The sequence below is a fragment of the Lathyrus oleraceus genome, chromosome 6 (genome assembly GCF_024323335.1).
Source record: "Lathyrus oleraceus cultivar Zhongwan6 chromosome 6, CAAS_Psat_ZW6_1.0, whole genome shotgun sequence".
NCBI classification, from domain to species: Eukaryota; Viridiplantae; Streptophyta; class Magnoliopsida; order Fabales; family Fabaceae; genus Lathyrus; species Lathyrus oleraceus.
The window spans coordinates 38130098-38154490 of record NC_066584.1 but is presented as its reverse complement, the minus strand read 5'-3'; the positions used below and the strand labels follow the sequence as shown (position 1 = coordinate 38154490).

The window sequence follows — 24393 nt, the reverse complement described above, 5'->3', positions numbered from 1 at the left end:
CAACCTACCAGCATCATCATATAGGCTCTGGTAGCACATTCCCATCTAGAAGTGGATCGATGAAGTGTAAATAACTCGTGTATCCAATCCAACTTATAATAAGCACCCCCCGCAAGAATGGACCTATCTTGTTGCCTCATCAAATGGAAATCCCAAGTAACCAATAAAAAGACTAACAACATCTTTTTCAGTGACACCTCAATGGGTTTAGAACTCACCCTTAATCTGAAGGTGAAGCAGAAAAGAAACATCTTCCAGATGAGAGACACAGAGGAACCCATCCCATAAGCTTGTTCCCATGTCCATTTACATTGAGTTCTTTCTTCGGACCACTCTCCTGAAAATAATTTAAAGTATATAATATAAAACATAAAGCTAAATTACAATTTATTGTTATCATAAATTTATCCATAAACAATTTGAAAATTTGAGAAAATTATGAAAATATGGAAGGGTTTCGGTTTTAACTCGCGGTAAGTGAAATGCTCCATAATATACTTGCAGAGCCTGGCCCATAGTGCAACACAAAAAAAAAGTAACATTTCTATGCAACGCCAAGAATTCTGGTTAGCAACGGCCAACGAGCAAGTAAGCTCCGACTGAAAGCAAGAACAAGAAATCACCGAATTCAGATCTGAGGCAACGAAATGGGAAAAGAAAGTAGCAGCAGTTTTTCAGTGTTGAAGTTGCTGAATCAAACGGTTTCAGAACCTCACTATCTCTTCCATTTCTTAACCTTTTTCTCCTATATTGTCCTTCGCTGCTCCGCATCCCAAGTTTTAGCGCCTCACCTCATTCAAATTCTCATCCGTCGCGTAACTCTCTTTTCTCTTCCATCTATCTCGTTAATCGCTTATTTATTCCTTCTCTTATTAACTAGTTGAATTTCATTTTCAGGAAATACAAACGCTGTTAGCTTTCGCTGTTTTGGCTTTCATCAAGGTACGTTCTGTTCAAATCAGATCCATTTTGTTACCTAATCTTGAATTCACTGCACACAGAATGATATTTTGCATTAAATCAATCTCTACAAGTGTATAGATTATGTTTTCATATTAATATTAGAAGTTTCTTTTTGTTTTTAATATATGTTGATATGTCAATTTTGTGTATGTTTGAGTTGGTGGTGAAATTGGTAGAATTAAGGCCACCGGCGCATCGTTACTTATAAAAAAATTCTTTCAATTTTAGGAATTTGACATTGATGTCGAATTCTTTGAATCTTAATGATATATATAGTCCAATAAATAGAAAAAGGAAGGCTGCAGAAAACTATAGATCAAACCATTAAACAAAGATTTTGATTTAGTGGTAAAGGTTTGTCTTGAAACAATTTATAATTGGATATCATGGCATTATGTAGTTGACTCCATATAGTAGAAAAAGGCTTTGGTTATTGTTGCAGTTATACCTGTAAACTATGAGTTTAGTGTTACTATGAAAAAGCTGGGTGAGATTTCCGTCGTGCACCCTGGCCTGGCTGAATGGTTTTTGGCACCTTAAATTTAGGGAGAGGGAAATCTCTCGTTAGATCCTGGGCTCTTGGTATGGTTGCTGCGGGGAAGATCCCTTCTTCTCTCGGATGTATTCCGGCAGATTTGACAGGTTTTTTTATATTAAATATGAATGACACAGAGGTAGAAGTTCTTTGCTTCCATTTAACTTTTTAAAAAAATCGACCCGCATTCTTGAGTTAAAAATTAACCAGTTTTGTCGTATGTGGTGCATGTATCTGTCACTCTGATTTGGCTAGATTGTCAATTTCTTGCATGTATAAGCCATCCTAATTTGGCTAGATTTTCAATTCATATGAATATGATTCCACATCTGCTCTCGCATGCTGCCGACATGCAACCTTGGACATTTACGTGCGTGTATTTGATTTTCTCAGTTTTCTTTGTTGCAGGGTATTAGAGAAGAGACATGGGAAGCCTTCATAGCTGATGCACTTTTCATTGCCAAGGTGATTAATCACATTGATGCATTTGCAAAACTTTTTACGGCTTCCTTCTTCAATTCACAAGTCATTTCTCAGTCTCCCCTTACCCTTTTTTTTCTATTTGTATGATAAAGTTTGGAATTTTTAGTTTTTGTTAGTTTTAAAAAAATTGAACTTGAATTTGTGATATGCAGCTATGGTATTTTTATCATAAATTGATGTCTGTTGACTATAGGTTATGCATTGTGATCTTACTGACTTTTGTTATTGGCAATTGGACAGTTTTGATCAAGTTATGAATGTATTTGATGTGTTAAATTAAGTCCTGTTTTCGCATTGGTTTCATTTATTCTCTTACTGTAAGTCTACATGGCGCTTCTCAGCTTTTATATCTTGTTTTAATATGTCCAGATTTGTCTTTTTGTCCTTACCTTTACAATGGATCGCCGCATAGCCGTTTGGTATATTCTTGTATTTTTAGGTGGGTAGTTTTATCTATTTTTAATCTTTTAAAGCATTGAATATATTGTCTGCAATTATACCATTTTGCTTTTTCCTGCAATTATTCAGAAGTGTGCATTATCATTCACGGAATAAATTCTTTTGTTATAGAAAAAATAGCATTTGATATAAAAATGCCATTTTCAAAATTGTAAAATTGATTTTGCTTGCACCCTATTTTGGCAATAAGTTCGTGATGTGCGTTGGATATCTGCTGAAAGTTAATTACAGACAATGTGATTCAACCACTCAAGTAATATATATGAATATTTATGGTTATGTTCTGTATTGCAGTTATACATGTGCTGACACAACAACCTTCATCTCAAGGACTAGGTATTGATAGTTGGATTTAGCTGATTTTCCCTTATGAATTTTTGTTATATTGTTTTTCAAGCTTCGCGGTTGAAGATGTAAGGAAAACTACGAAAACTCCATGCTTTATTATAATTTGATCATCTGATAAAATTCTGCTTCTACTTTATTAATTCTTCCAGGTACTTGTAGTAAGCTAACACCATTGTTGTTGGAAAGCCTGCTAACAGAGGGAAACACTACAAAATTTTGGCTGGTAAGAATTGAATTTGAATGGCATTCCTTTCTGATTCTCTCACTAAACAAGTACCTGTGATTGTAACCTCAAGGGAACATAAGGTTGACCAATAACTCTATTTATACATACAATAACAACTAATGTGTTTTTTTTTTTTACGTTGTGGGTCAACTACAAAGATCTAACAACATCATAATACTCAATCATGAATCGTATCTAACAAATTTAACTTCAATTTTTCTTAATAGTTTGGCTATAATTATTTAGTCTCTCCCCCTCTCTCCTCTCTAATTGTTGGATTATTTTCTAGTTGGACTACATCTCTGCAATAGTTCATCTATGGTCCATCTCCACACATACCTAAACAACCTCAGACAAAACTCTGCCATCTTTTTAACAATTGGAGCTGTCCTTATTTTTTCTCTGATTTAATCATTCATAATCCTATTGTAATATTCTCATCCATGCCAACATCAATCTTGTTTTCTTGTCAAGAGTGACACTTTTTTGCTCTTCTGCTTTAGCAGTTTTGAGGTTAGAGGCTCCTTATAAGCTTGAGTGGTAATTATCATTGCTTATATCTTAGATTTCTTTCTTTCTCCATTTGTTTTATTTATTCTTCTCTCTTTCCATGAGTTTCAGGTGGAATTCAGTGCTTCTTATTCATCTGCTTGCATTCGATCAAGTCAACAGTTTCCTGAGCTCTCAATTACGTATGCTTCTTCTTGTCTTTATTTTGATTATTGACGCATCCTTCAAATAAAAACAAAATTAGTGCAAGAGTTTCTGTTTATTGGGCAAACCCGGGTTTTTTTACTTCCTCACCTGATACGAATAGCTTTTATGCCTTTAATGTAATAGATATAAAAGAAGTTGTCGTTCAGAATCTGATTGGTTTGTCGAAACATCTTTGTGTTTTCTATTTTGAGTTTTTTAAATTCAAACTAGAAAACAAATTTGGTTACCATGCCTTTTATTAAATTTGTAATACATAGTTGCTACTTGCTTTGACATTTTCATCTTCCGAGTTGATGGAGACAAGCATTGTTTTTTACTGTGATAAACTGCATTTGAGAATGTCCTGTGTGTTCATGTCTCTAACAGATATTCAACCAAACTTTTATCATTTGGAATAGTTGATCTTGGACTCTTTCCCAATGCAGCTGAAAAATTTGGAGTATCTCTTAGTGGTACTTTTATATATATAATTTAATTTTCCTTATTTCCTATTTTAAAGTAATTGTTTACTGTTTTACTAGTCTTAGTTTCTTTAGTTATTATTGTTGTGGAAATATTCAACTTATATGAAATCTTTTGATTGTCAGGAAGCATGGGTCAGCTCCCAACATATATCTTATTCGAGAATGCCGCTGAGGTTTCCCGCTTTCCAGAGTTGGGTTCCGAAACAACATTTTTCAACCCTACAATTACAAAGGTATCTTTTCGAAGTAGGATTTTGTTTTAAGATTGTCGGGCATGGGGTGGGACGGTTTGAATTTTGATACCTTTCTTTTGGGTAGAATGTTTAGAGCAATGTTGGGACTTGGTGTTTGCCTCCTAGTTTCTTATGATTGTTCATTACCCAAACAAACTTGAGCATTACTCCATTAATTGCATCTCTGATCTTTTGTTTAACAATGTATCATATGGATTATGGGCTGCAGGGACTACTTTCTCGACATTTTGAGCTGGATCGGCACCTTCTCGAATATGTTAATAGTAAATAGGTAATTGGTCTGCCATCATGCTGATATGGTCCCTTCTTTGTATCCTTGTAATGTTGTAATCTTTGAGATTTATTTGTTGTTTATAGGATGTAAGGATATAATGGTGCAAATTGTTGCCTGAAATTCAGTCTCTTTGTACACTCTAATTTTTGCTACTATTACAATTAATGTCATCTCCCATCGTTTCAAAGAGTAAGAAAAAATATGTCATCATAAATTTCTTTTAATAGTCTAAAATAGCGCAACCTCTATTTTAATAACATATAATTATAATTAATTTATTCATAGTAATTCAATCAGAATGATATTGGAATAAAAAAATTATAAATACTTCCGTTCTGTTATTTTCAAACAATAAAATAGAGAATTTTTTAACACCCAACAAATGGAATCTATATTTTCTTCAATTTTTTCTTTCTCTTCTCTTCCTCCCTTTCTATTTACTCTTCCATTGTCTCCCTCTTCCTCTCATTTTGTCTTTCTCTTACTCTCAATTTTGAATTAAAACCTATTTTTCTTGCCTAACTTTTGCATTCCATTGTTTTAGAAGTTTTCTATGTTCCATTGTTTTCAAAGTGATATAAGTACAGTGAACTGAGTTCATGGAAATAAAATTATATATATTTTATAATTTTGTGGGTGACAAGGATCCCATCGCTGGGGATTCAACGTATGCATTCGCCTCTATGAGCGACAAATATGAGAACCTTGTCATTCATCCTATTACCTGTGATAAGCAACTCTGGGGATTCAACGTATGCATTCGCCTGTGATAAACAATTCTGGGGATTCAACGTATGCATTCGCCTGTGATAAGCAACCCTGGGGATTCAACGTATGCATTCGCCTCTATGAGCGACAAATATGAGAACCTTGTCATTCATCCTATTACCTGTGATAAGCAACTGTAAGATTTTTTTACCGATTTTATCTTGATATAGGATAACGATGAGAAACAACACATAAGAGTTATCCATATAAAGTATGGAAAATACAAGAAGACTTACCTTAACTTTGTGGAATCAAAAACAGCACCACTTTTATTCACACGTTCAATAGTGAATCTTTCAACTGTTTGACACCCGAAAAGCATTTTAAAGTAAGTTGTGAAACTATATGAATAGAAAATCAGAAAAGTGGAGTTCAAACAGAAAATTCACTAACCAAGTTTATCAAGGGTGAAGAACTCATTTTCGGTCCCATCACCCCAACCTAATAATGCTAGGTAATTCGTCATCGCCTCAGGTAGGTATCTCATTTCCCTTTAGTACACTTAAGTAAGACCATTCTGAAAAGCGCATATATATTAGATAATATCTATTCCGAAGATGCATCTCCGGAATATTTTAAGAAAGACCTTAATTATTTAACAGTTCAATAGATATTCCAGAGATGCATCTCTAAAATTATGGACGACATTTTGAAATTTACATCACCTTTGCATTTGGAAGAGACTTAGTTTGATGATGATGGAGGCATGGATGACGATAAATCGAATATCTTTATTTTGACCGAATAAGAAGTAATACAAGAGAGATTTTTGAAAGTCGATGACAACATGAAACTCCACATCAAAGAATAATTGAGGAAGATTGTCTATCTTGAAACCACCAACATGAAACCGCCCTCTCAACCCGTATAAACAAAAGGTGCTTCAAAGAAAATGAAGGCTACACCAAATGACAATTCGACTACACGGTCTCCTTCATATTTTGAACATGTTGACAAAGTTTTTTCCGACTCACCGACTCCAAAATCTCAAAAAAAGTGTTATCAAAGGTGCTCGCATTAGCAAATCACCTCCGACGCCGCTTCCACCGAAGATTTCATTCATCGACGAGATGCCGGTTTTTATGCACAAATATATCGAGCGGATCGTTGGGGACGGTAATTGCAGTCACCGAGTCGTTTAGACTTTACTCGGTAAAAGAGAAGATAGTCATACACTTGTTCGACATCAACTTATCCAAGAGTTGAAGATGCATAAAGAATCATACACACGATTGTACAAAAAGAAAGAAAATTTCGATGCGGTTTATGAATCTCTTGTTCCTTGCTTGAGCGGTCCGGCACGGAGGCAAAATGGATTCGCTTCTCTGAAATGGGTCACTTGATAGCATGTGCGTATGATAATATGTATGTTGACCTGACACGCTACGGTTTTTCAGAAACCTTTTTCCCACTGCGCACCACCCCACTCCAAAATCCAAATGATTGTATCATGTGTATTGGGTGACTTTCAAAATCAAGTCATTTTGTTCAAGTTTACTTGAAATCGAGATACCCTATATCAGGTACATCACCGGGGTGGACGGCTCATTCGACCACAAAAGTCCATACTTGGCGGGATTATTTTATGAAAAGGATGTAAGATTTCGAGAGATTGAACAACATTGAAAAAAAATCAAATGCACAAAATTCCAAGGGGTGCCACCTATAGATTCATCCATATTAATCTTTGTCTTCAATAAAGATCAAGCATTCTGAAATTGATGTGTCACTCCAAAGATTTAACTACGGAATCATTCCTAAGATGAGATGCATCTCCGAAATAAAGTAAATAAAAAAAAAACTCAACATCTCTCAATAAAATTACAAAATTAGACTTTGGTTGTAAAAAAAAAAGTCGAAAAACAAAAATGAAAAAAAGCCTCTGAATAAATTGAACTAGTACAAAACCATATTGTTATGAGGTAGACCTTGAAGGTGAATTCTCAATTAGACAGTCGAAGCAGTTTCTTTCACAGCATGTTCTTTGGACAATGTTTCCCAATTAATTTGCCTAAGAACTTTAACTCGTTCATCAATTGTCACAAAACCAACTTCAGAAGCTATGATATCACTAGTCCCAGCTTTATAAAGCAATACAACAGTAGCTCCGATATCTGGACCGTGAAGTTTTCCAGTCAGCAGAAGCCGAAGGGGCATGAAGAGTGATTTTCCCTTGCGCTTAAGTGATTTGCCGAAGCCTTTGACCCAATTTTTCCAGCCAGCTTGGCCTTCTTCGAGCGCACGTAACAGATCACCGCTATCGTAGGCAGCCAAGAAACTGGCACAAAACTCGGAAAGATTATCTTGTATGACAGATTCTGCTTCATGGCTGCAATTATGCAACACGTAGAAAATCGGCATAATCAATAAAAGGATAAGGTCAATTATACAATTAGGACTATCTAAATAGAAGAATATGAACACCACCTTTGTAAAGTAGAATGTAGAGGATAAGAAAGCAAATTCGAAAGTGCAGTGTCTGCATCAGTTATCAAGTCAATTCCATCCTTAAGTAGTTGAATTGAATCCTGTTAGAAAAAGTGACAACACAATACTAAATAAACCACAATGCCTCGGAATGAAATATGAAACAAAACCGATTCTTTTATAAGGAAACTGAATCAAGAAAGCATGGATTTGGATCTCACATCAACAAAGGGCCCTTCTGATATTGTTAGCATGCCAGATGTCTTCCAGCGCTCTGCGATAAGTTTGTTCAAGTCCTCTGATGGACGTGCTCTTAAATGTTGACCATTCATCCATCTAATTAAAAAGGTATAAAGAAAATTACAAGGTCGTGAATTACAATTTTATTGTTACTAATCACAGTAAAACCTGATAAGGAATCATAACAGTAGAAAGCACTTGAATTCAATTCATGAATAATGGACACAGAGATCGTAAGCAAATAAATGTAGCATTCATCCTATTACCTGTGATAAGCAACTGTAAGATTTTTTTACCGATTTTATCTTGATATAGGATAACGATGAGAAACAACACATAAGAGTTATCCATATAAAGTATGGAAAATACAAGAAGACTTACCTTAACTTTGTGGAATCAAAAACAGCACCACTTTTATTCACATGTTCAATAGTGAATCTTTCAACTGATTGACACCCGAAAAGCATTTTAAAGTAAGTTGTGAAACTATATGAATAGAAAATCAGAAAAGTGGAGTTCAAACAGAAAATTCACTAACCAAGTTTATCAAGGGTGAAGAACTCATTTTCGGTCCCATCACCCCAACCTAATAATGCTAGGTAATTCGTCATCGCCTCAGGTAGGTATCCCATTTCCCTGTACTGCAACACAGAAGATATTGAAGTTTTAGAGCTAATCACCCCTTAAAAAGCAGAAGCTTTATTAGAACTTACAATGTAAAATTAACTGATAAATATGTTTTCAGCCCCTAAACGACTTTTTAAGCTTACTTCCTGCATAAAATTTTCAAGTTTAGTCCTTATATTAATAACTTTTTACGACAAAAAAGTGTTTTTAACCTTGTAAGGACTAAAATTGGACAATTTATGTAGGGACCAATTTTGAAAATTTGTGAATTTTATAGGGACTAAAAATATATTTAACCCTAAAGTTAAACGGAGGAAGAAAGAGGCAAGTGAGACCTCATAAAACTTTAAGAAATATGTAATCTGGAAATGATGGATGAACTTTACCTGACCGAAAGATGTTGCTCCATGTCGTTTTGATAATTTACTTCTATCAGGAGCTAAAATCAAGGAAACGTGTGCAAAATTAGGCATGGGAAATTCTAGTGCCTGTAAACAAATTCATGCACAGATGTGGAACAAACCAAAATCAGTGAACAAGATTATTGCATAAACCGATACGACAAAAAGCATATATACTCTATGGTTTGCGCCGTACCTTATATATTAATGCCTGCCTTAGAGTGTTCGGTAAATGCTCCTCTGCTCTGAATTAAAAATATTTTATGGAATAAGATAGTGAAAATATGTCATCAAACAGATTGGTTGAATCTGAAAATAAATCATTACCTGATAACATGGGAAATAGCCATGGTAGCATCATCAACAGTCACACAAAAGTTATAAACTGGCTGACCATTACTCCTCATTATCACAAAATCTCCAAGTGTATCCAAATTCCAACTAACCTTCAAAGACACTACCAAAGAAAGTTAATAGCTAGTCAACATAATTTGAAAAAAAAATTTATATTCATTTGCAAATTGTTCAGGTTATGCAAGGTAGCATGGCGAATAGGTAGGCTAGAGGGGAGGAAAGAACTCACCTCTCCTCGTATCAAGTCGGTAATTTTTAAACTTCCTTTCGGGACACGAAGTCTGAATGTATATGGAGTTCCTTTTGCCAGCTCTTCTTCTACTTCCTTATCTGTTGCATAGGCCCATTTACCTGTGTATACCGGAGGCAATTGCTTTAGTTTAGCATCCTCCTTCATTTTCTCTAGTTCCTATATCAAAGACAAACAAAAAGTAACAATGAAACTTGAGAACACTTCAATAAAAAATTATACAAGATGACATAACAAAAAAGATTTTCATTCAATTCCATAATAAGTTTGAGAGGTTGTTGAAGAGATTGAAAATACCTCATTAGAACAAAAGCAACCATAAACTTGACCGGATTGAAGAAGTTTCTCAGCATATTCTTTGTACAAAGAATTCCTCTCAGATTGCCTATCTTTGGGTAATTAACTCAATTTAGTTCCAATTAAAGCCTAAGCATAGCTTTCAACTTAGCCTCTTGTTCTGTTATAAGAATTGATAATATTATTTCAAGCAACAAATATGATTTTATAACGTTAAATATATATATTGAAAAACTACATATAGATTACTTGCACATAAATCTATATAGGATACATCAAAATCAAAATAAACTAAGCCTATTTCTTTGTGATTCCAATCCTCATAAGAGCAAAATAAGCTATAAGTCTATAACCAATCAGCATTATTACTAGAGCCATTGCAGCCATCCATTGTCCATTCAAATCAAACCCTACTTGTTTTATAGGAGGAAACTCTTCAATAGGACACTGACCTTCAGAGCAAGGGTATGTGTCTCCACTGTGAAACTGTGATCCAATAAATAGCTGATATGTATAGTAGCTAATAGAAATATACTTCACCCAATCTATGAACTTTGGAACATTCTGAACATAGAATCCACCAGCAAGTAAGAAAACTAGCATCAACACCGATGCAAGTGTTGTTGCTGATTTTTGATCAAGTACAGCAGCACCAAGTGCAAGTCCTAGTCCTTGTGCAACCAACACATTCAGTAAGAGCGAGAAAAGTGTTTCGAAGAAGTTTAGTGCTGTTGCTTTGAGTCCTGCCATGAAATATGTTATGAGAAGGAAGACTGTTGGGAGGACTAGCTCCATTGGTAGGTCAGCTACCATTCTTGAGATGAAGTAGGAGGAGAGTCGGTACATTCCTGAGGATCTTTCTTTTTCGAGCATCATTAGTTCTTGAGGGAAGGTGAAGATTGCTTGGAAGAGTGGGAAAAAACCCTTTTCAATCTCTTCAACATATTCTCAGATTCCTCTCAGCATATTCTCAGCATATTCTTTGTACAAAGATATTCTTTTACACGTAACAATTTATGTTTTTTCATGTGTACACATGTTAGAGGTAAAAAACATGAACATCTATTCATGTAACTTTGGTGCTTTTATAATGAAATCTTTTGACGACGAAGTCTAGAACTGATCTCTGATCATATTGACAATATTTGATTCACAGTTTTACCCTTTCCTTCAAATCGACATACTAATACAATTGAAGTTCAAAACAACTTTGGTTGATGAAGATGATGCACAAAATATTTAAGTAAGCAAATAATGATAAAGCAACAATGTTATTACATTAATTATCACGGATGCCTATGGATGTTCTTGTGCTACGGTACAAACCAAAACATTTCCATCTATACCTTGGGATTGGAGAACCACGTTTAGTGAAAGATGGTCAACATAAACATTAAATACCAAACAACTTGATACTGCAAATCAAATGTATAAATTTGTAAGTTGCAAAAATGAGATGCAATAAACAATGTATTGCCAATTTGGGGTATTGTTTATGAAAACTAGCATCTGACATAACAAATATACTGAGACCCAGAGGATAAGGCGCGTCCAACTACAACTATTTAACACACGATACTGATCAGCATACTGCCATGCGGACTGGGTAGGTCATGTGCAATTGGCGGAGGCAAACAGATGCCCTAGCTCTGCATTTGTTGGCCTGGAAAACCTTGCGGAGGTGGCATTGATGGAGGTCGAGCGCCAAGGGGAGCTGGAGGTGGAAGAGGCGGCATTGCACCGGGTACAAGTCTTGGACCATTTGCAGACATAGGAGGTGGTGGAGGCATTGATCCTGACATTGGAGGTGGAGGGGCTCGAGGAGGATTTCCCAAAGGTGCGCCAGGAGGCAGCCCTTGGGGAGGAGGTGGTGGTGGTAATGGAGCTTGTGATGCTGGGGGCATTGGCCTTGGAGGAACACCGGGTGCTGTGGTGCCATTGGGAGTAGATGCAGGTGGCTGTGGTTTGGTTACCTCTAGTGGTTTGATTTTAAAATACAACTGCAGCTGCAGACATAGCAACAGTTCTGGATTCAGTAGCTGCTAGTGGAAATAAAATATCAACAATGCATGCATGTCACAACCAAAAGGAACAAAGAGAATGCATGAAAGGATGGAAATACTCATCGTAGTTCCACAATTAACTGCTTGCTTGAATCATTAGTTTGCACAAGGGAAAACAATTAAAATGCAAAGATTTTGATATAACCGGCCAAACTGGTTCTATGATGACTAAAGATTAAGTGCGTTTTAATTAGCATATTTTGATATCAAGAAAAAAAAATCATAAAAAGATGTTTTATCTACAAAAAAGTTCTTCAAGAACACAGTGAGCATTCTTTTTCTTTTGAAATTTTTTTGGTTTTGCTTGGATGATACATATGCATGAATTATTAACTTTCACAATTACACAACATATGTACACTTGGATGGACAAACTTTTACATCATGGATATTTAAGAGGATTAAATGTACCGACCGTAAACATCTTGGAATCTGGGTCCCAATGCGAGAAAAACTTTGGCGTGGACTTGTCAATCTCTGTGCTAGGGACCTGAAAATGTAGATTAACAAGTACAAACAAATAAACTTCCACAGCTCAACAAACGTATTCAAGGACTTAAACACGATAAATAATAAACTAGAGCAATTATTTACCTTGAAAGAAATTGTTTCATATGGTTCAGCTGCAAACAAGAGATACTGATATCTTTTATCAAATGGTTGCACCCTCTATATACACAAAAACGGAAAGGTTAAAAGATGGCCTACATGCAACAAATAATTTGACAACTTTGCCTTAACAGTTTACCTGCTCATAGGAGGACATAAATCGATGCCTAGGCTTTGCAAGGTCTTCAATCTCAGGATATTCAATCTGCATCAATAGAAATTTTCAAAGAAATTATATTACTATCAATCTATAGTATATAACAATGTTAGAACAATACTACTACGCTGCCCTAATTTTCTGTCTAACACTTCCATTCACAATCCTCTTATTCCTATAGCTTTTTGTATATTATCATTATTCCTAATCCTCCAAGTTTTCCCAAAATTGGTTAGAACTATATAACCATTAAAATCTAAGAACTAAAAGGTTCTAACATATATGCTATGAAGCACAGACACAAACATGGACACAACACCGACACTAACACCGATAATAATTTTAAAAAATGAATCAATTGAACCTAATCACAAGTGTCGCCGACACGGACACGCCTATTATTTTCAGCCGGTGCTTCATAGCTTATATGTATAATTTAAGCCAAATTGCTTTTACAATCCTCTTGGCTATTTAATTGTACCAAATAAGTTATTTAAGCATTTTTTGCCTATAATTCAACATACATTTAAACTTGAAAGAATATATTTTTGGTTAAGAAAACAAGAAAAACCTGAAAAAGGAGTGATCTTTGCTTAGTGTCAGGATCAAATTGTTTAGTTACACGGTACCCAGGACGACCAATTTTAACTGTAAACAAACAAAATATATCCAATTAATCATTCCAATTACCAAATAAACAAAATAAACAAGAATTAAGGGTTCCATACCAGTTTTCTTAAGGTTAAGCTTCCGCTTATGAGGTTGAGGTTGAGTGGGAGCATCTTTAGCTTCACGAGCAGCACGCTTAGCGAGATTGGTTTGATGGCGTTTGCCTTGAGTATGTGCGAGGTAGTTTCCTTCGTTGTTGTGGAGAGTTAAACAGAGTTTGCACTCGTAGCTACCGAGATGATTGCGCATGAAATATGGATCTTTTGCTAGATCTATTGTTTCGAGTGCTAGTCGTCGGAGACGCTCGCGGCGGTCTATTGCTTCGTTTTGCGCCGTCGCGGCTCCGCCGCTTCCCGGTTTTGAACCCCATTCTCTATCCATTGCTTCGAGTTCGCACTTGGAATTGGAAGTGGAAATCAGTACTACTCGGTACTACTGCAACTACTTGGAATTGGAAGTGGAAATTGGAAAATAAAAAATGTTAGTACTGATCTTTGTTGGATTGGGCTTGGCTTTGGTTCACAAGGCCCACTAGTCTATTGCTACTAGAGAATTTATCCTGCCACTCTCCAACTTCACCCGGCACCCCCACATCTCAACTATTTTTACCATTTTCTCTTTCATTAATATTTTTGGAATTTTTAAAAGTTTTTCCTAGTAGGGTTTTTTTTGGAATTAAACCGTATTTTTTGTGTTTGTAGGTAGAAATATCAGATAGTCTAAAATATTCTGGATTTTTTATTTTATACGATGAAATATTATAAATTTTAAATTTTTTGAAAAAAAATATTGCTTTCTGATAATTGTATGAAGGACTATCTTTTTTCAAATATTTGATGAATGTATACCATATTATTTTTAAAATCTGATAATTTATATTACATATCAAATATTTTAAAAAATTATATATATATCAAATTTTTTAAATATTTGAAAAATTCGGTAAGTAGTGGTGAGTAATATATATATATATATATATATATATATATATATATATATATATATATATATATATATATATATATATATATATATATATATATATATATATATATATATATATATATATATATATGTATATAATGCAAATTTTGTTATAATATCAATACAAAATAAATTATGATGATCTCCTAATTTTTTTTACTCAGTGTCGTATATATCTCACATATGTTATTTCTTATGCTCTTGCATCTTCACTAATTGCTTTTTGAATTCTCTTGTGATATCATGTTTTTCCTCTTCCACTCTAATTGTTTTTTGAATTTATGCAGGCAAACCAAGATCCACAATATTGGGCCAACACTCGTTGGTGTTGATAAATATGGTAACAAGTATTACGAGAAAACTGAAAACACACAGTATGGTCAGTGCCCTTCTCTCTCTGTCTCTATTTGTATGTGTGTCCGTTATTTTCGTCTGATAAACAGATATGGCTAAATTCAATGAAAACTAGTTGCTTGAACCCAAGACATGCCGAGGTCACTTTGTTAGCAACTGTTAACATCAATAATTCTGCTTGTTACACATTGCTATCTCATTATCACATAATGAAGATAATATAATAGGTAAACTCTTAAGTTATTAAGGTCAGACTCTGATGTTTATAAATACTAGTAAGAGGGAATAGAGTGAAACAGCCGATATTGAGGGTTTTTCTGCCATAATCCACTATAATGGCGGCGCAAAGCGGCCGGTAAGGTGGGATTTTGGCTCTCAGCCATCGACCACACTCTAACAGAGTCAGAAATCAAAATACTCAGCACATAAAACAGTTAGAAAGTTTTGTTATTTTTTTCTCCCAGTTTTACACTATAACCTGACAAGTAATCAATCAGTATCACAACACATTAATTACTATCTGGTCAAGAAAGATAGAGATGTAAACAGTTTCTCCATATTTAAGCGAGGTGATGGGGCACATTTTGAAAACAGAGGAAGCTACTGAACCTTATTACTCAAGGTTGCTTGTGGGGTCTGATGAATGGTGCAACTTGCAAGCACCACAAGCCTAAAACTCTTTTCAAACCTAACCGACAATAAGTTATAGACAAGGAGGAAGAATTTGAGTTTCAAGTTCAACCCAAGCTTCATGTGTGAAGGCCATTAGATTTAGAGGTTGGAAAAACTGAAATCAGAGCCTAAACAATTGAGTATCATCCAAAGTAACGTAAAAAAAAAAACTCTACAGTTGAGGGAGAGTAAATTACCAAACCTGCCTCCATGTCCATGACACCAAAGAGACTTTGGGATGCAACAGAGGGCACCTTGGGAGGCAACAGAGGTCTCCTCTGCAAATATATGTCAAACAAAACCAAAATCATAGAACTTTTTTGTGCATTTCCTAGATGAGGTTGTTTGTGTCCTATTGATTTTCCAATCAATGAGTATAACACTTTACTTTTCTGCTTGTAGTGTGATTGACTTTGTAGTAGTCAAATCTTCCATTTTCTATGATATATTGTCAAGACTCAAACTTAGGTCGACATTATTTGGAGATTGGAACTTTGAAGATGTAATATTGCATGACACATTATTGTTATAATTTGACAGGAAGGCACAGATGGGTTGAATATGCAGAGAAGACTAGATATAACGCTTCTCAGGTTCCTGCTGAATGGCATGGCTGGCTCCACTTCATAACTGATCACACCGGTGATGAAGTAAATTTGATTATTTCCTATCTGTTACCTTGATAGTATCACATGCTAAGAAAATATGAAGCTCCAACATAATATTTGCAATGAATTTGTTGCAGCTTCTTTTACTGAGACCAAAAAGGTATGGTCTTGACCATAAAGACAATAAAAAACAATAAAAAATTCTTAACAACAATTCAAAATAAATTATCAAAAATTTGAATTTTTATCATAAATTTATCCATAAACAATTTGAAAATTTGAGAAAATTATGAAAATATGGAAGGGTTTCGGTTTTAACTCGCGGTAAGTGAAATGCTCCATAATATACTTGCAGAGCCTGGCCCATAGTGCAACACAAAAAAAAAGTAACATTTCTATGCAACGCCAAGAATTCTGGTTAGCAAGTAAGCTCCGACTGAAAGCAAGAACAAGAAATCACCGAATTCAGATCTGAGGCAACGAAATGGGAAAAGAAAGTAGCAGCAGTTTTTCAGTGTTGAAGTTGCTGAATCAAACGGTTTCAGAACCTCACTATCTCTTCCATTTCTTAACCTTTTTCTCCTATATTGTCCTTCGCTGCTCCGCATCCCAAGTTTTAGCGCCTCACCTCATTCAAATTCTCATCCGTCGCGTAACTCTCTTTTCTCTTCCATCTATCTCGTTAATCGCTTATTTATTCCTTCTCTTATTAACTAGTTGAATTTCATTTTCAGGAAATACAAACGCTGTTAGCTTTCGCTGTTTTGGCTTTCATCAAGGTACGTTCTGTTCAAATCAGATCCATTTTGTTACCTAATCTTGAATTCACTGCACACAGAATGATATTTTGCATTAAATCAATCTCTACAAGTGTATAGATTATGTTTTCATATTAATATTAGAAGTTTCTTTTTGTTTTTAATATATGTTGATATGTCAATTTTGTGTATGTTTGAGTTGGTGGTGAAATTGGTAGAATTAAGGCCACCGGCGCATCGTTACTTATAAAAAAATTCTTTCAATTTTAGGAATTTGACATTGATGTCGAATTCTTTGAATCTTAATGATATATATAGTCCAATAAATAGAAAAAGGAAGGCTGCAGAAAACTATAGATCAAACCATTAAACAAAGATTTTGATTTAGTGGTAAAGGTTTGTCTTGAAACAATTTATAATTGGATATCATGGCATTATGTAGTTGACTCCATATAGTAGAAAAAGGCTTTGGTTATTGTTGCAGTTATACCTGTAAACTATGAGTTTAGTGTTACTATGAAAAAGCTGGGTGAGATTTCCGTCGTGCACCCTGGCCTGGCTGAATGGTTTTTGGCACCTTAAACTTAGGGAGAGGGAAATCTCTCGTTAGATCCTGGGCTCTTGGTATGGTTGCTGCGGGGAAGATCCCTTCTTCTCTCGGATGTATTCCGGCAGATTTGACAGGTTTTTTTATATTAAATATGAATGACACAGAGGTAGAAGTTCTTTGCTTCCATTTTACTTTTTAAAAAAATCGACCCGCATTCTTGAGTTAAAAATTAACCAGTTTTGTCGCATGTGGTGCATGTATCTGTCACTCTGATTTGGCTAGATTGTCAATTTCTTGCATGTATAAGCCATCCTAATTTGGCTAGATTTTCAATTCATATGAATATGATTCCACATCTGCTCTCGCATGCTGCCGACATGCAACCTTGGACATTTACGTGCGTGTATTTGATTTTCTCAGTTTTCTTTGTTGCAGGGTATTAGAGAAGAGACATGGGAAGCCTTCATAGCTGATGCACTTTTCATTGCCAAGGTGATTGATCACATTGATGCATTTGCAAAACTTTTTACGGCTTCTTTCTTCGATGCACAAGTCATTTCTCAGTCTCCCCTTACCTTTTTTTCTATTTGTATGATAAAGTTTGGAGTTTTTAGTTTTTGTTAGTTTTAAAAAAATTGAACTTGAATTTGTGATATGCAGCTATGGTATTTTTATCATAAATTGATGTCTGTTGACTATGGGTTATGCATTGTGATCTTACTGACTTTTGTTATTGGCAATTGGACAGTTTTGATCAAGTTTAAATCCTGTTTTCGCATTGGTTTCATTTATTCTCTTACTGTAAGTCTACATGGCGCTTCTCAGCTTTTATATCTTGTTTTAATATGTCCAGATTTGTCTTTTTGTCCTTACCTTTACAATGGATCGCCGCATAGCCGTTTGGTATATTCTTGTATTTTTAGGTGGGTAGTTTTATCTATTTTTAATCTTTTAAAGCATTGAATATATTGTCTGCAATTATACCATTTTGCTTTTTCCTGCAATTATTCAGAAGTGTGCATTATCATTCACGGAATAAATTCTTTTGTTATAGAAAAAATAGCATTTGATATAAAAATGCCATTTTCAAAATTGTAAAATTGATTTTGCTTGCACCCTATTTTGGCAATAAGTTCGTGATGTGCGTTGGATATCTGCTGAAAGTTAATTACAGACAATGTGATTCAACCACTCAAGTAATATATATGAATATTTATGGTTATGTTCTGTATTGCAGTTATACATGTGCTGACACAACAACCTTCATCTCAAGGACTAGGTATTGATAGTTGGATTTAGCTGATTTTCCCTTATGAATTTTTGTTATATTGTTTTTCAAGCTTCGCGGTTGAAGATGTAAGGAAAACTACGAAAACTCCATGCTTTATTATAATTTGATCATCTGATAAAATTCTGCTTCTACTTTATTAATTCTTCCAGGTACTTGTAGTAAGCTAACACCATTGTTGTTGGAAAGCCTGCTAACAGAGGGAAACACTACAAAATTTTGGCTGGTAAGAATTGAATTTGAATGGCATTCCTTTCTGATTCTCTCACTAAACAAGTACCTGTGATTGTAACCTCAAGGGAACATAAGGTTGACCAATAACTCTATTTATACATACAATAACAACTAATGTGTTTTTTTTTTTTACGTTGTGGGTCAACTACAAAGATCTAACAACATCATAATACTCAATCATGAATCGTATCTAACAAATTTAACTTCAATTTTTCTTAATAGTTTGGCTATAATTATTTAGTCTCTCCCCCTCTCTCCTCTCTAATTGTTGGATTATTTTCTAGTTGGACTACATCTCTGCAATAGTTCATCTATGGTCCATCTCCACACATACCTAAACAACCTCAGACAAAACTCTGCCATCTTTTTAACAATTGGAGCTGTCCTTATTTTTTCTCTGATTTAATCATTCATAATCCTATTGTAATATTCTCATCCATGCCAACATCAATCTTGTTTTCTTGTCAAGAGTGACACTTTTTTGCTCTTCTGCTTTAGCAGTTTTGAGGTTAGAGGCTCCTTATAAGCTTGAGTGGTAATTATCATTGCTTATATCTTAGATTTCTTTCTTTCTCCATTTGTTTTATTTATTCTTCTCTCTTTCCATGAGTTTCAGGTGGAATTCAGTGCTTCTTATTCATCTGCTTGCATTCGATCAAGTCAACAGTTTCCTGAGCTCTCAATTACGTATGCTTCTTCTTGTCTTTATTTTGATTATTGACGCATCCTTCAAATAAAAACAAAATTAGTGCAAGAGTTTCTGTTTATTGGGCAAACCCGGGTTTTTTTACTTCCTCACCTGATACGAATAGCTTTTATGCCTTTAATGTAATAGATATAAAAGAAGTTGTCGTTCAGAATCTGATTGGTTTGTCGAAACATCTTTGTGTTTTCTATTTTGAGTTTTTTAAATTCAAACTAGAAAACAAATTTGGTTACCATGCCTTTTATTAAATTTGTAATACATAGTTGCTACTTGCTTTGACATTTTCATCTTCCGAGTTGATGGAGACAAGCATTGTTTTTTACTGTGATAAACTGCATTTGAGAATGTCCTGTGTGTTCATGTCTCTAACAGATATTCAACCAAACTTTTATCATTTGGAATAGTTGATCTTGGACTCTTTCCCAATGCAGCTGAAAAATTTGGAGTATCTCTTAGTGGTACTTTTATATATATAATTTAATTTTCCTTATTTCCTATTTTAAAGTAATTGTTTACTGTTTTACTAGTCTTAGTTTCTTTAGTTATTATTGTTGTGGAAATATTCAACTTATATGAAATCTTTTGATTGTCAGGAAGCATGGGTCAGCTCCCAACATATATCTTATTCGAGAATGCCGCTGAGGTTTCCCGCTTTCCAGAGTTGGGTTCCGAAACAACATTTTTCAACCCTACAATTACAAAGGTATCTTTTCGAAGTAGGATTTTGTTTTAAGATTGTCGGGCATGGGGTGGGACGGTTTGAATTTTGATACCTTTCTTTTGGGTAGAATGTTTAGAGCAATGTTGGGACTTGGTGTTTGCCTCCTAGTTTCTTATGATTGTTCATTACCCAAACAAACTTGAGCATTACTCCATTAATTGCATCTCTGATCTTTTGTTTAACAATGTATCATATGGATTATGGGCTGCAGGGACTACTTTCTCGACATTTTGAGCTGGATCGGCACCTTCTCGAATATGTTAATAGTAAATAGGTAATTGGTCTGCCATCATGCTGATATGGTCCCTTCTTTGTATCCTTGTAATGTTGTAATCTTTGAGATTTATTTGTTGTTTATAGGATGTAAGGATATAATGGTGCAAATTGTTGCCTGAAATTCAGTCTCTTTGTACACTCTAATTTTTGCTACTATTACAATTAATGTCATCTCCCATCGTTTCAAAGAGTAAGAAAAAATATGTCATCATAAATTTCTTTTAATAGTCTAAAATAGCACAACCTCTATTTTAATAACATATAATTATAATTAATTTATTCATAGTAATTCAATCAGAATGATATTGGAATAAAAAAATTATAAATACTTCCGTTCTGTTATTTTCAAACAATAAAATAGAGAACTTTTTAACACCCAACAAATAGAATCTATATTTTCTTCAATTTTTTAAAAACCATTGCTCCATGGAAAGTGCAGAGGGAAAAAGAGTTTAGCTCAACAAAACAATTTGTTCTTATTGTCGCAGCGCAAAAAATACCTGGATGTAAAGAACGTTCGAAATACAACATAGAGGTTGTCGATGTTTATATATTCTAAAAGGAAATGGAAAATATCGATAAAACCCTCGAAGAAAAAGAAAATGGTCGTCACAAATAAATTCGGATTTGGGAGTTGATTATGTGAGGGGAAGGTATTAGCACTTCTCACATCAATTGTATTCAACGGGAACCATTTAGTTAGTTTTGTGAATAAGTATTAGCATAAGTTATTTGATTTCTTCTTATTATTAAAAGTGTTTAAAAGAAAAAAAGAAAGGACTCAAAAATAGGTTTTTTATTAGGGTGTTTAACAAGATTGCAAGTCTTTCTCCTATGTATCATCAGGTATGACGAGAAATTCAAAGCTACATAGTTCTTAGCAAGAAAAATATTTTTTTTTTCTATTTTTTGTAATAGTGTTTGACGAGACGTTGAATCTCGCTCCTACGTATCTTTGGGTGCGATGAGGAATTCAAAGATACGTAGTTCTTTGGAGAAAATGATAGTGTGTTGGTTGATTTGAGTGAACGGTTATGCTACCTCAATTGTTTCATTATGTTGATCGGGGGGCAAATCATTCATGAATCGGTTGGTCCATAGCAGACCATCTCAGAACTCTATCAATCAGAGGAATATCACTTAGAGGTTCTATTGACTAAGGGAAAATCCCTTAAAAGCTCAATCAATATGAGTTAAATAGCTTCAACATTCATATCGGGGCAAGCTACCTCAAGAGCACATCAAAGCCAAATACTCAAAGAGTCAGTTAATCAAGGACAAATTCTTTCATGACTTGAAATTCTGGAGCAAGCCATCTCCAAGACAAATCATGGTACAACTTCTTCCAAACTCATTTCAAGGTAAATTTCTTCAAAGACCCAACAGGTTGGGCAAGATAAGCTACACTGGGCAAGTCTTCTCCGTACTTTCAAGTTTCTCAAGCAAAATTTGTAGTACATCAGCAACCGTCGAGTTTGAGACAAGTGTCGAAGAATCATGCTAACACCCCATCTCATAACCTTTAACAGACAAGAAGTCTTACTGCAAGGGAACCCTTCCATCCATTACTCACACATGGACATTTTGGAACCTTTAAGACATTGCCTAAATCATTCTCATGCATTATTCATGTCACTTTGATCTAGCATAAAGTCATGCATATCATCTCATTCATTGGGCATAACCCTATAACATGAATCTGGCATCAAAAAGCCTTGTAACACAAGATCTGACACTCAAAGCTCAACATCGATTGTCAATTCAAAGCCTAGTTTCCGTCTGAAAAATTATTTCAAAGTACAATTCTCGTCTGGAAAATCATATCAAGGCCCAGTTCTCGTCTAGCAAATCATTTACAAATACCAGTTCATGTCTGGTAGACAGCTTTTAAATCAGTTCCTGTCTGGTAGTCAGTCTTCCATAACCAGTTCCCGTATGGTCACCTATTTTAAAAGTCAAATCCCATATGACAAACAAAAAACATTCAATTCTCATCTGGTAGTCTATCTTAAAGTCAGTTCTCGTCTAACAGACACAAAAACAAAGTTAGTTCCTGTCTAACAGCCTAATCCTTTTCACAAGTTTTCGTCTGGTAATTTATCCTTCAAATCAAGTTCTCGTATGGAAGTTCACCTTCAAAGTCCAATTTCATTGGAAACCAAAAAAACAGCCATATAAAAGCCAATTACCCATTTGCATTCCCACATACATCATTTCATGCATAACACTCTCGCTGCAATGGGAAGTTTCAATAATACAATCCTATCAATTATATGCATACATGCATAGAATTCTCTCCGAATCGGAAAGCTTTCAAAAATGAACAAAAAAATCATTCGCATTCCTGCATGCACCTAACAAAATCCCCAACAATTGCATCCTACGTGCATCTCCATGCATCATTCATGCACGGTACTTCCCCCCAAAGTGGAATACATTACAAAACATCATACATAACACAATTCAGGATTCAGGGCCAATCATAAGTATCCAGGTCAGTCCTCTTTCAAACCAGAAATATTTCTTTGAAAAAAGTTATTATCGCGCACGTGCTCATGGAAATTATTTCCCAACAAGTCATTCTTCAGCATTATGGTTGATAATGATATTCCCTAGCATTTTCGCTATTGTCGCTCCCCAAGCAGAGGTTACCCTAAAAAGTCTCTTATGAGTTTTCCCCCTGCAGAACTTTGTCAGTAAACCTCCTCCAAAGGGAGTCTTTTCTGAACTATTTTTACCAACATATACACATTTGAGATACTACTCTAGTATCCTCGAAGAATCTTAGATACGATTGAGATTTCGTTTCATCTTTAGAAAATTTTGATTATATCATATAATATACTACTTCGTTGATCCTTAGGGAACCTCATAAGTGTTCATTTTATTACTGCTCTAATATACTCTGAGAATTTTAGATACGATTGAGGTCTCATTCCATTATTGGAATATCTCGATTATATCATATAAGATACTGATTCTTAATCCTCAGGAAATCTCATAAGTGTTTGTTTTGTTACTACTCTAGTATCCTTAAAGAATCTTAGATACGATTAAGGTATCATTCCATTGTTGGAATATCTCAATTATATCATATAAGATACTGCTTCGTTGATCCTCAAGGAGTCTCTTAAGCTTTTATTTTCTCTTTTCTAGTATCCTCAGGGAATCTCATATACAATTGAGATTTTGTTCCATCTTTGGAAAACTTCGATTATATCATATAAGATACTGCTTTGTTGATCCTCAGAGAGTCTCATGCGCGTTATTCGAGATATTGCTCTACTATCCTTGGAGAATCTTAAATACGATTGGGGTTCCGTTCCATCTTTTTTGGAAAGTCTCAATTATATCATATAAAATACTACTTCATTGATCCTTAGGGAATCTCATAAGCGTTCATTTCGTTATTGATATAGTGTCCTCGGAGAATCTTATATACAATTGGGATTTCATTCCATCTTTGAAAAGCCTCGATTATTCATATAAGGTACTGTTTCATTGATCCTCAGGGAGTCTCATGCGCTTTATTTAAGACATCACTTTAGTGTCCTCGAAGTATCTTAGATACAATTAGGATTTCATTCCAGCTTTGGAAAGTCTCGGTTATATCATATAAGATACCGCTCTGACGATTATCAGAAAGTCTTGATTGTT

General features: G+C 34.7%; 5 protein-coding genes across 7 annotated transcripts; 3 read left to right on the top strand and 2 right to left on the bottom strand.

Moving 5' to 3' along the window:
- The first annotated feature begins 394 nt into the window (after positions 1 to 394).
- On the top strand, positions 395 to 20961 carry LOC127097738 (uncharacterized). 2 transcript variants are annotated; one of them, XR_007793146.1, is made up of 11 exons: positions 395 to 815; positions 898 to 942; positions 1907 to 1963; positions 2351 to 2420; positions 2735 to 2776; positions 2938 to 3011; positions 3636 to 3706; positions 4098 to 4183; positions 4319 to 4428; positions 4658 to 4809; positions 20849 to 20961. XR_007793146.1 is itself a non-coding variant. In XM_051036235.1 (10 exons), the coding sequence occupies exons 1-10, from the start codon at positions 648 to 650 to the stop codon at positions 4718 to 4720; spliced, it is 786 nt and encodes a 261-aa protein (XP_050892192.1). In that variant the 5' UTR covers positions 395 to 647; the 3' UTR covers positions 4721 to 4942. The 2 variants fall into 2 exon arrangements, 1 of the variants encoding a protein (XP_050892192.1); XM_051036235.1 differs by lacking the exon at positions 20849 to 20961 and having other exon boundaries at positions 4658 to 4942.
- On the bottom strand, positions 7361 to 10679 carry LOC127097734 (glutamate--tRNA ligase, chloroplastic/mitochondrial). 2 transcript variants are annotated; one of them, XM_051036231.1, is made up of 11 exons: positions 10540 to 10679; positions 10088 to 10247; positions 9770 to 9949; positions 9514 to 9632; positions 9383 to 9431; positions 9172 to 9273; positions 8697 to 8799; positions 8540 to 8603; positions 8140 to 8254; positions 7919 to 8019; positions 7361 to 7820 (listed from the first exon to the last, which is right to left on the bottom strand). In XM_051036231.1, the coding sequence occupies exons 3-11, from the start codon at positions 9935 to 9937 to the stop codon at positions 7439 to 7441; spliced, it is 1203 nt and encodes a 400-aa protein (XP_050892188.1). In that variant the 5' UTR covers positions 9938 to 9949; positions 10088 to 10247; positions 10540 to 10679; the 3' UTR covers positions 7361 to 7438. The 2 variants fall into 2 exon arrangements, with proteins under 2 accessions (XP_050892188.1, XP_050892189.1); XM_051036232.1 differs by lacking the exons at positions 10088 to 10247; positions 10540 to 10679 and having other exon boundaries at positions 9514 to 9643; positions 9770 to 9909.
- On the bottom strand, positions 11343 to 14040 carry LOC127097736 (uncharacterized). Its single transcript, XM_051036233.1, has 6 exons — positions 13645 to 14040; positions 13488 to 13564; positions 12899 to 12964; positions 12745 to 12819; positions 12566 to 12640; positions 11343 to 12093 (listed from the first exon to the last, which is right to left on the bottom strand). The coding sequence occupies exons 1-6, from the start codon at positions 13964 to 13966 to the stop codon at positions 11731 to 11733; spliced, it is 978 nt and encodes a 325-aa protein (XP_050892190.1). The 5' UTR covers positions 13967 to 14040; the 3' UTR covers positions 11343 to 11730.
- On the top strand, positions 14808 to 16625 carry LOC127097739 (probable NADH dehydrogenase [ubiquinone] 1 alpha subcomplex subunit 12). Its single transcript, XM_051036237.1, has 4 exons — positions 14808 to 14948; positions 16136 to 16245; positions 16341 to 16363; positions 16559 to 16625. Exons 1-4 carry the CDS (start codon positions 14813 to 14815, stop codon positions 16623 to 16625), a joined length of 336 nt encoding a protein of 111 aa, XP_050892194.1. The 5' UTR covers positions 14808 to 14812.
- Positions 16559 to 20961, top strand: LOC127097737 (uncharacterized). The gene is made up of 10 exons (XM_051036234.1): positions 16559 to 16855; positions 16938 to 16982; positions 17947 to 18003; positions 18365 to 18434; positions 18749 to 18790; positions 18952 to 19025; positions 19650 to 19720; positions 20112 to 20197; positions 20333 to 20442; positions 20672 to 20961. The coding sequence occupies exons 1-10, from the start codon at positions 16688 to 16690 to the stop codon at positions 20732 to 20734; spliced, it is 786 nt and encodes a 261-aa protein (XP_050892191.1). The 5' UTR covers positions 16559 to 16687; the 3' UTR covers positions 20735 to 20961.
- Positions 20962 to 24393: the final 3432 nt, after the last annotated feature.

Coding starts and splice junctions, on each gene's coding strand:
- LOC127097738 (XM_051036235.1), top strand. CDS start 648: ATGGGAAAAGAAAGTAGCAGCAGTTTTTCAGTGTTGAAGTTGCTGAAT. Junction 2,777..2,937: donor ACCTTCATCTCAAGGACTAG/GTATTGATAGTT, acceptor TAATTCTTCCAG/GTACTTGTAGTAAGCTAACA. Junction 3,707..4,097: donor TTTCCTGAGCTCTCAATTAC/GTATGCTTCTTC, acceptor TGTCTCTAACAG/ATATTCAACCAAACTTTTAT.
- LOC127097734 (XM_051036231.1), bottom strand. CDS start 9,937: ATGAAGGAGGATGCTAAACTAAAGCAATTGCCTCCGGTATACACAGGT. Junction 8,020..8,139: donor CAGAAGGGCCCTTTGTTGAT/GTGAGATCCAAA, acceptor TTTTTCTAACAG/GATTCAATTCAACTACTTAA. Junction 7,821..7,918: donor CTACATTCTACTTTACAAAG/GTGGTGTTCATA, acceptor GCATAATTGCAG/CCATGAAGCAGAATCTGTCA.
- LOC127097736 (XM_051036233.1), bottom strand. CDS start 13,966: ATGGATAGAGAATGGGGTTCAAAACCGGGAAGCGGCGGAGCCGCGACG. Junction 13,565..13,644: donor GCTTAACCTTAAGAAAACTG/GTATGGAACCCT, acceptor GTTTGTTTACAG/TTAAAATTGGTCGTCCTGGG. Junction 12,641..12,744: donor ATGAAACAATTTCTTTCAAG/GTAAATAATTGC, acceptor CTACATTTTCAG/GTCCCTAGCACAGAGATTGA.
- LOC127097739 (XM_051036237.1), top strand. CDS start 14,813: ATGTTTTTCCTCTTCCACTCTAATTGTTTTTTGAATTTATGCAGGCAA. Junction 16,246..16,340: donor CTGATCACACCGGTGATGAA/GTAAATTTGATT, acceptor AATTTGTTGCAG/CTTCTTTTACTGAGACCAAA. Junction 16,364..16,558: donor CTTTTACTGAGACCAAAAAG/GTATGGTCTTGA, acceptor ATATACTTGCAG/AGCCTGGCCCATAGTGCAAC.
- LOC127097737 (XM_051036234.1), top strand. CDS start 16,688: ATGGGAAAAGAAAGTAGCAGCAGTTTTTCAGTGTTGAAGTTGCTGAAT. Junction 18,435..18,748: donor GTATATTCTTGTATTTTTAG/GTGGGTAGTTTT, acceptor TCTGTATTGCAG/TTATACATGTGCTGACACAA. Junction 19,721..20,111: donor TTTCCTGAGCTCTCAATTAC/GTATGCTTCTTC, acceptor TGTCTCTAACAG/ATATTCAACCAAACTTTTAT.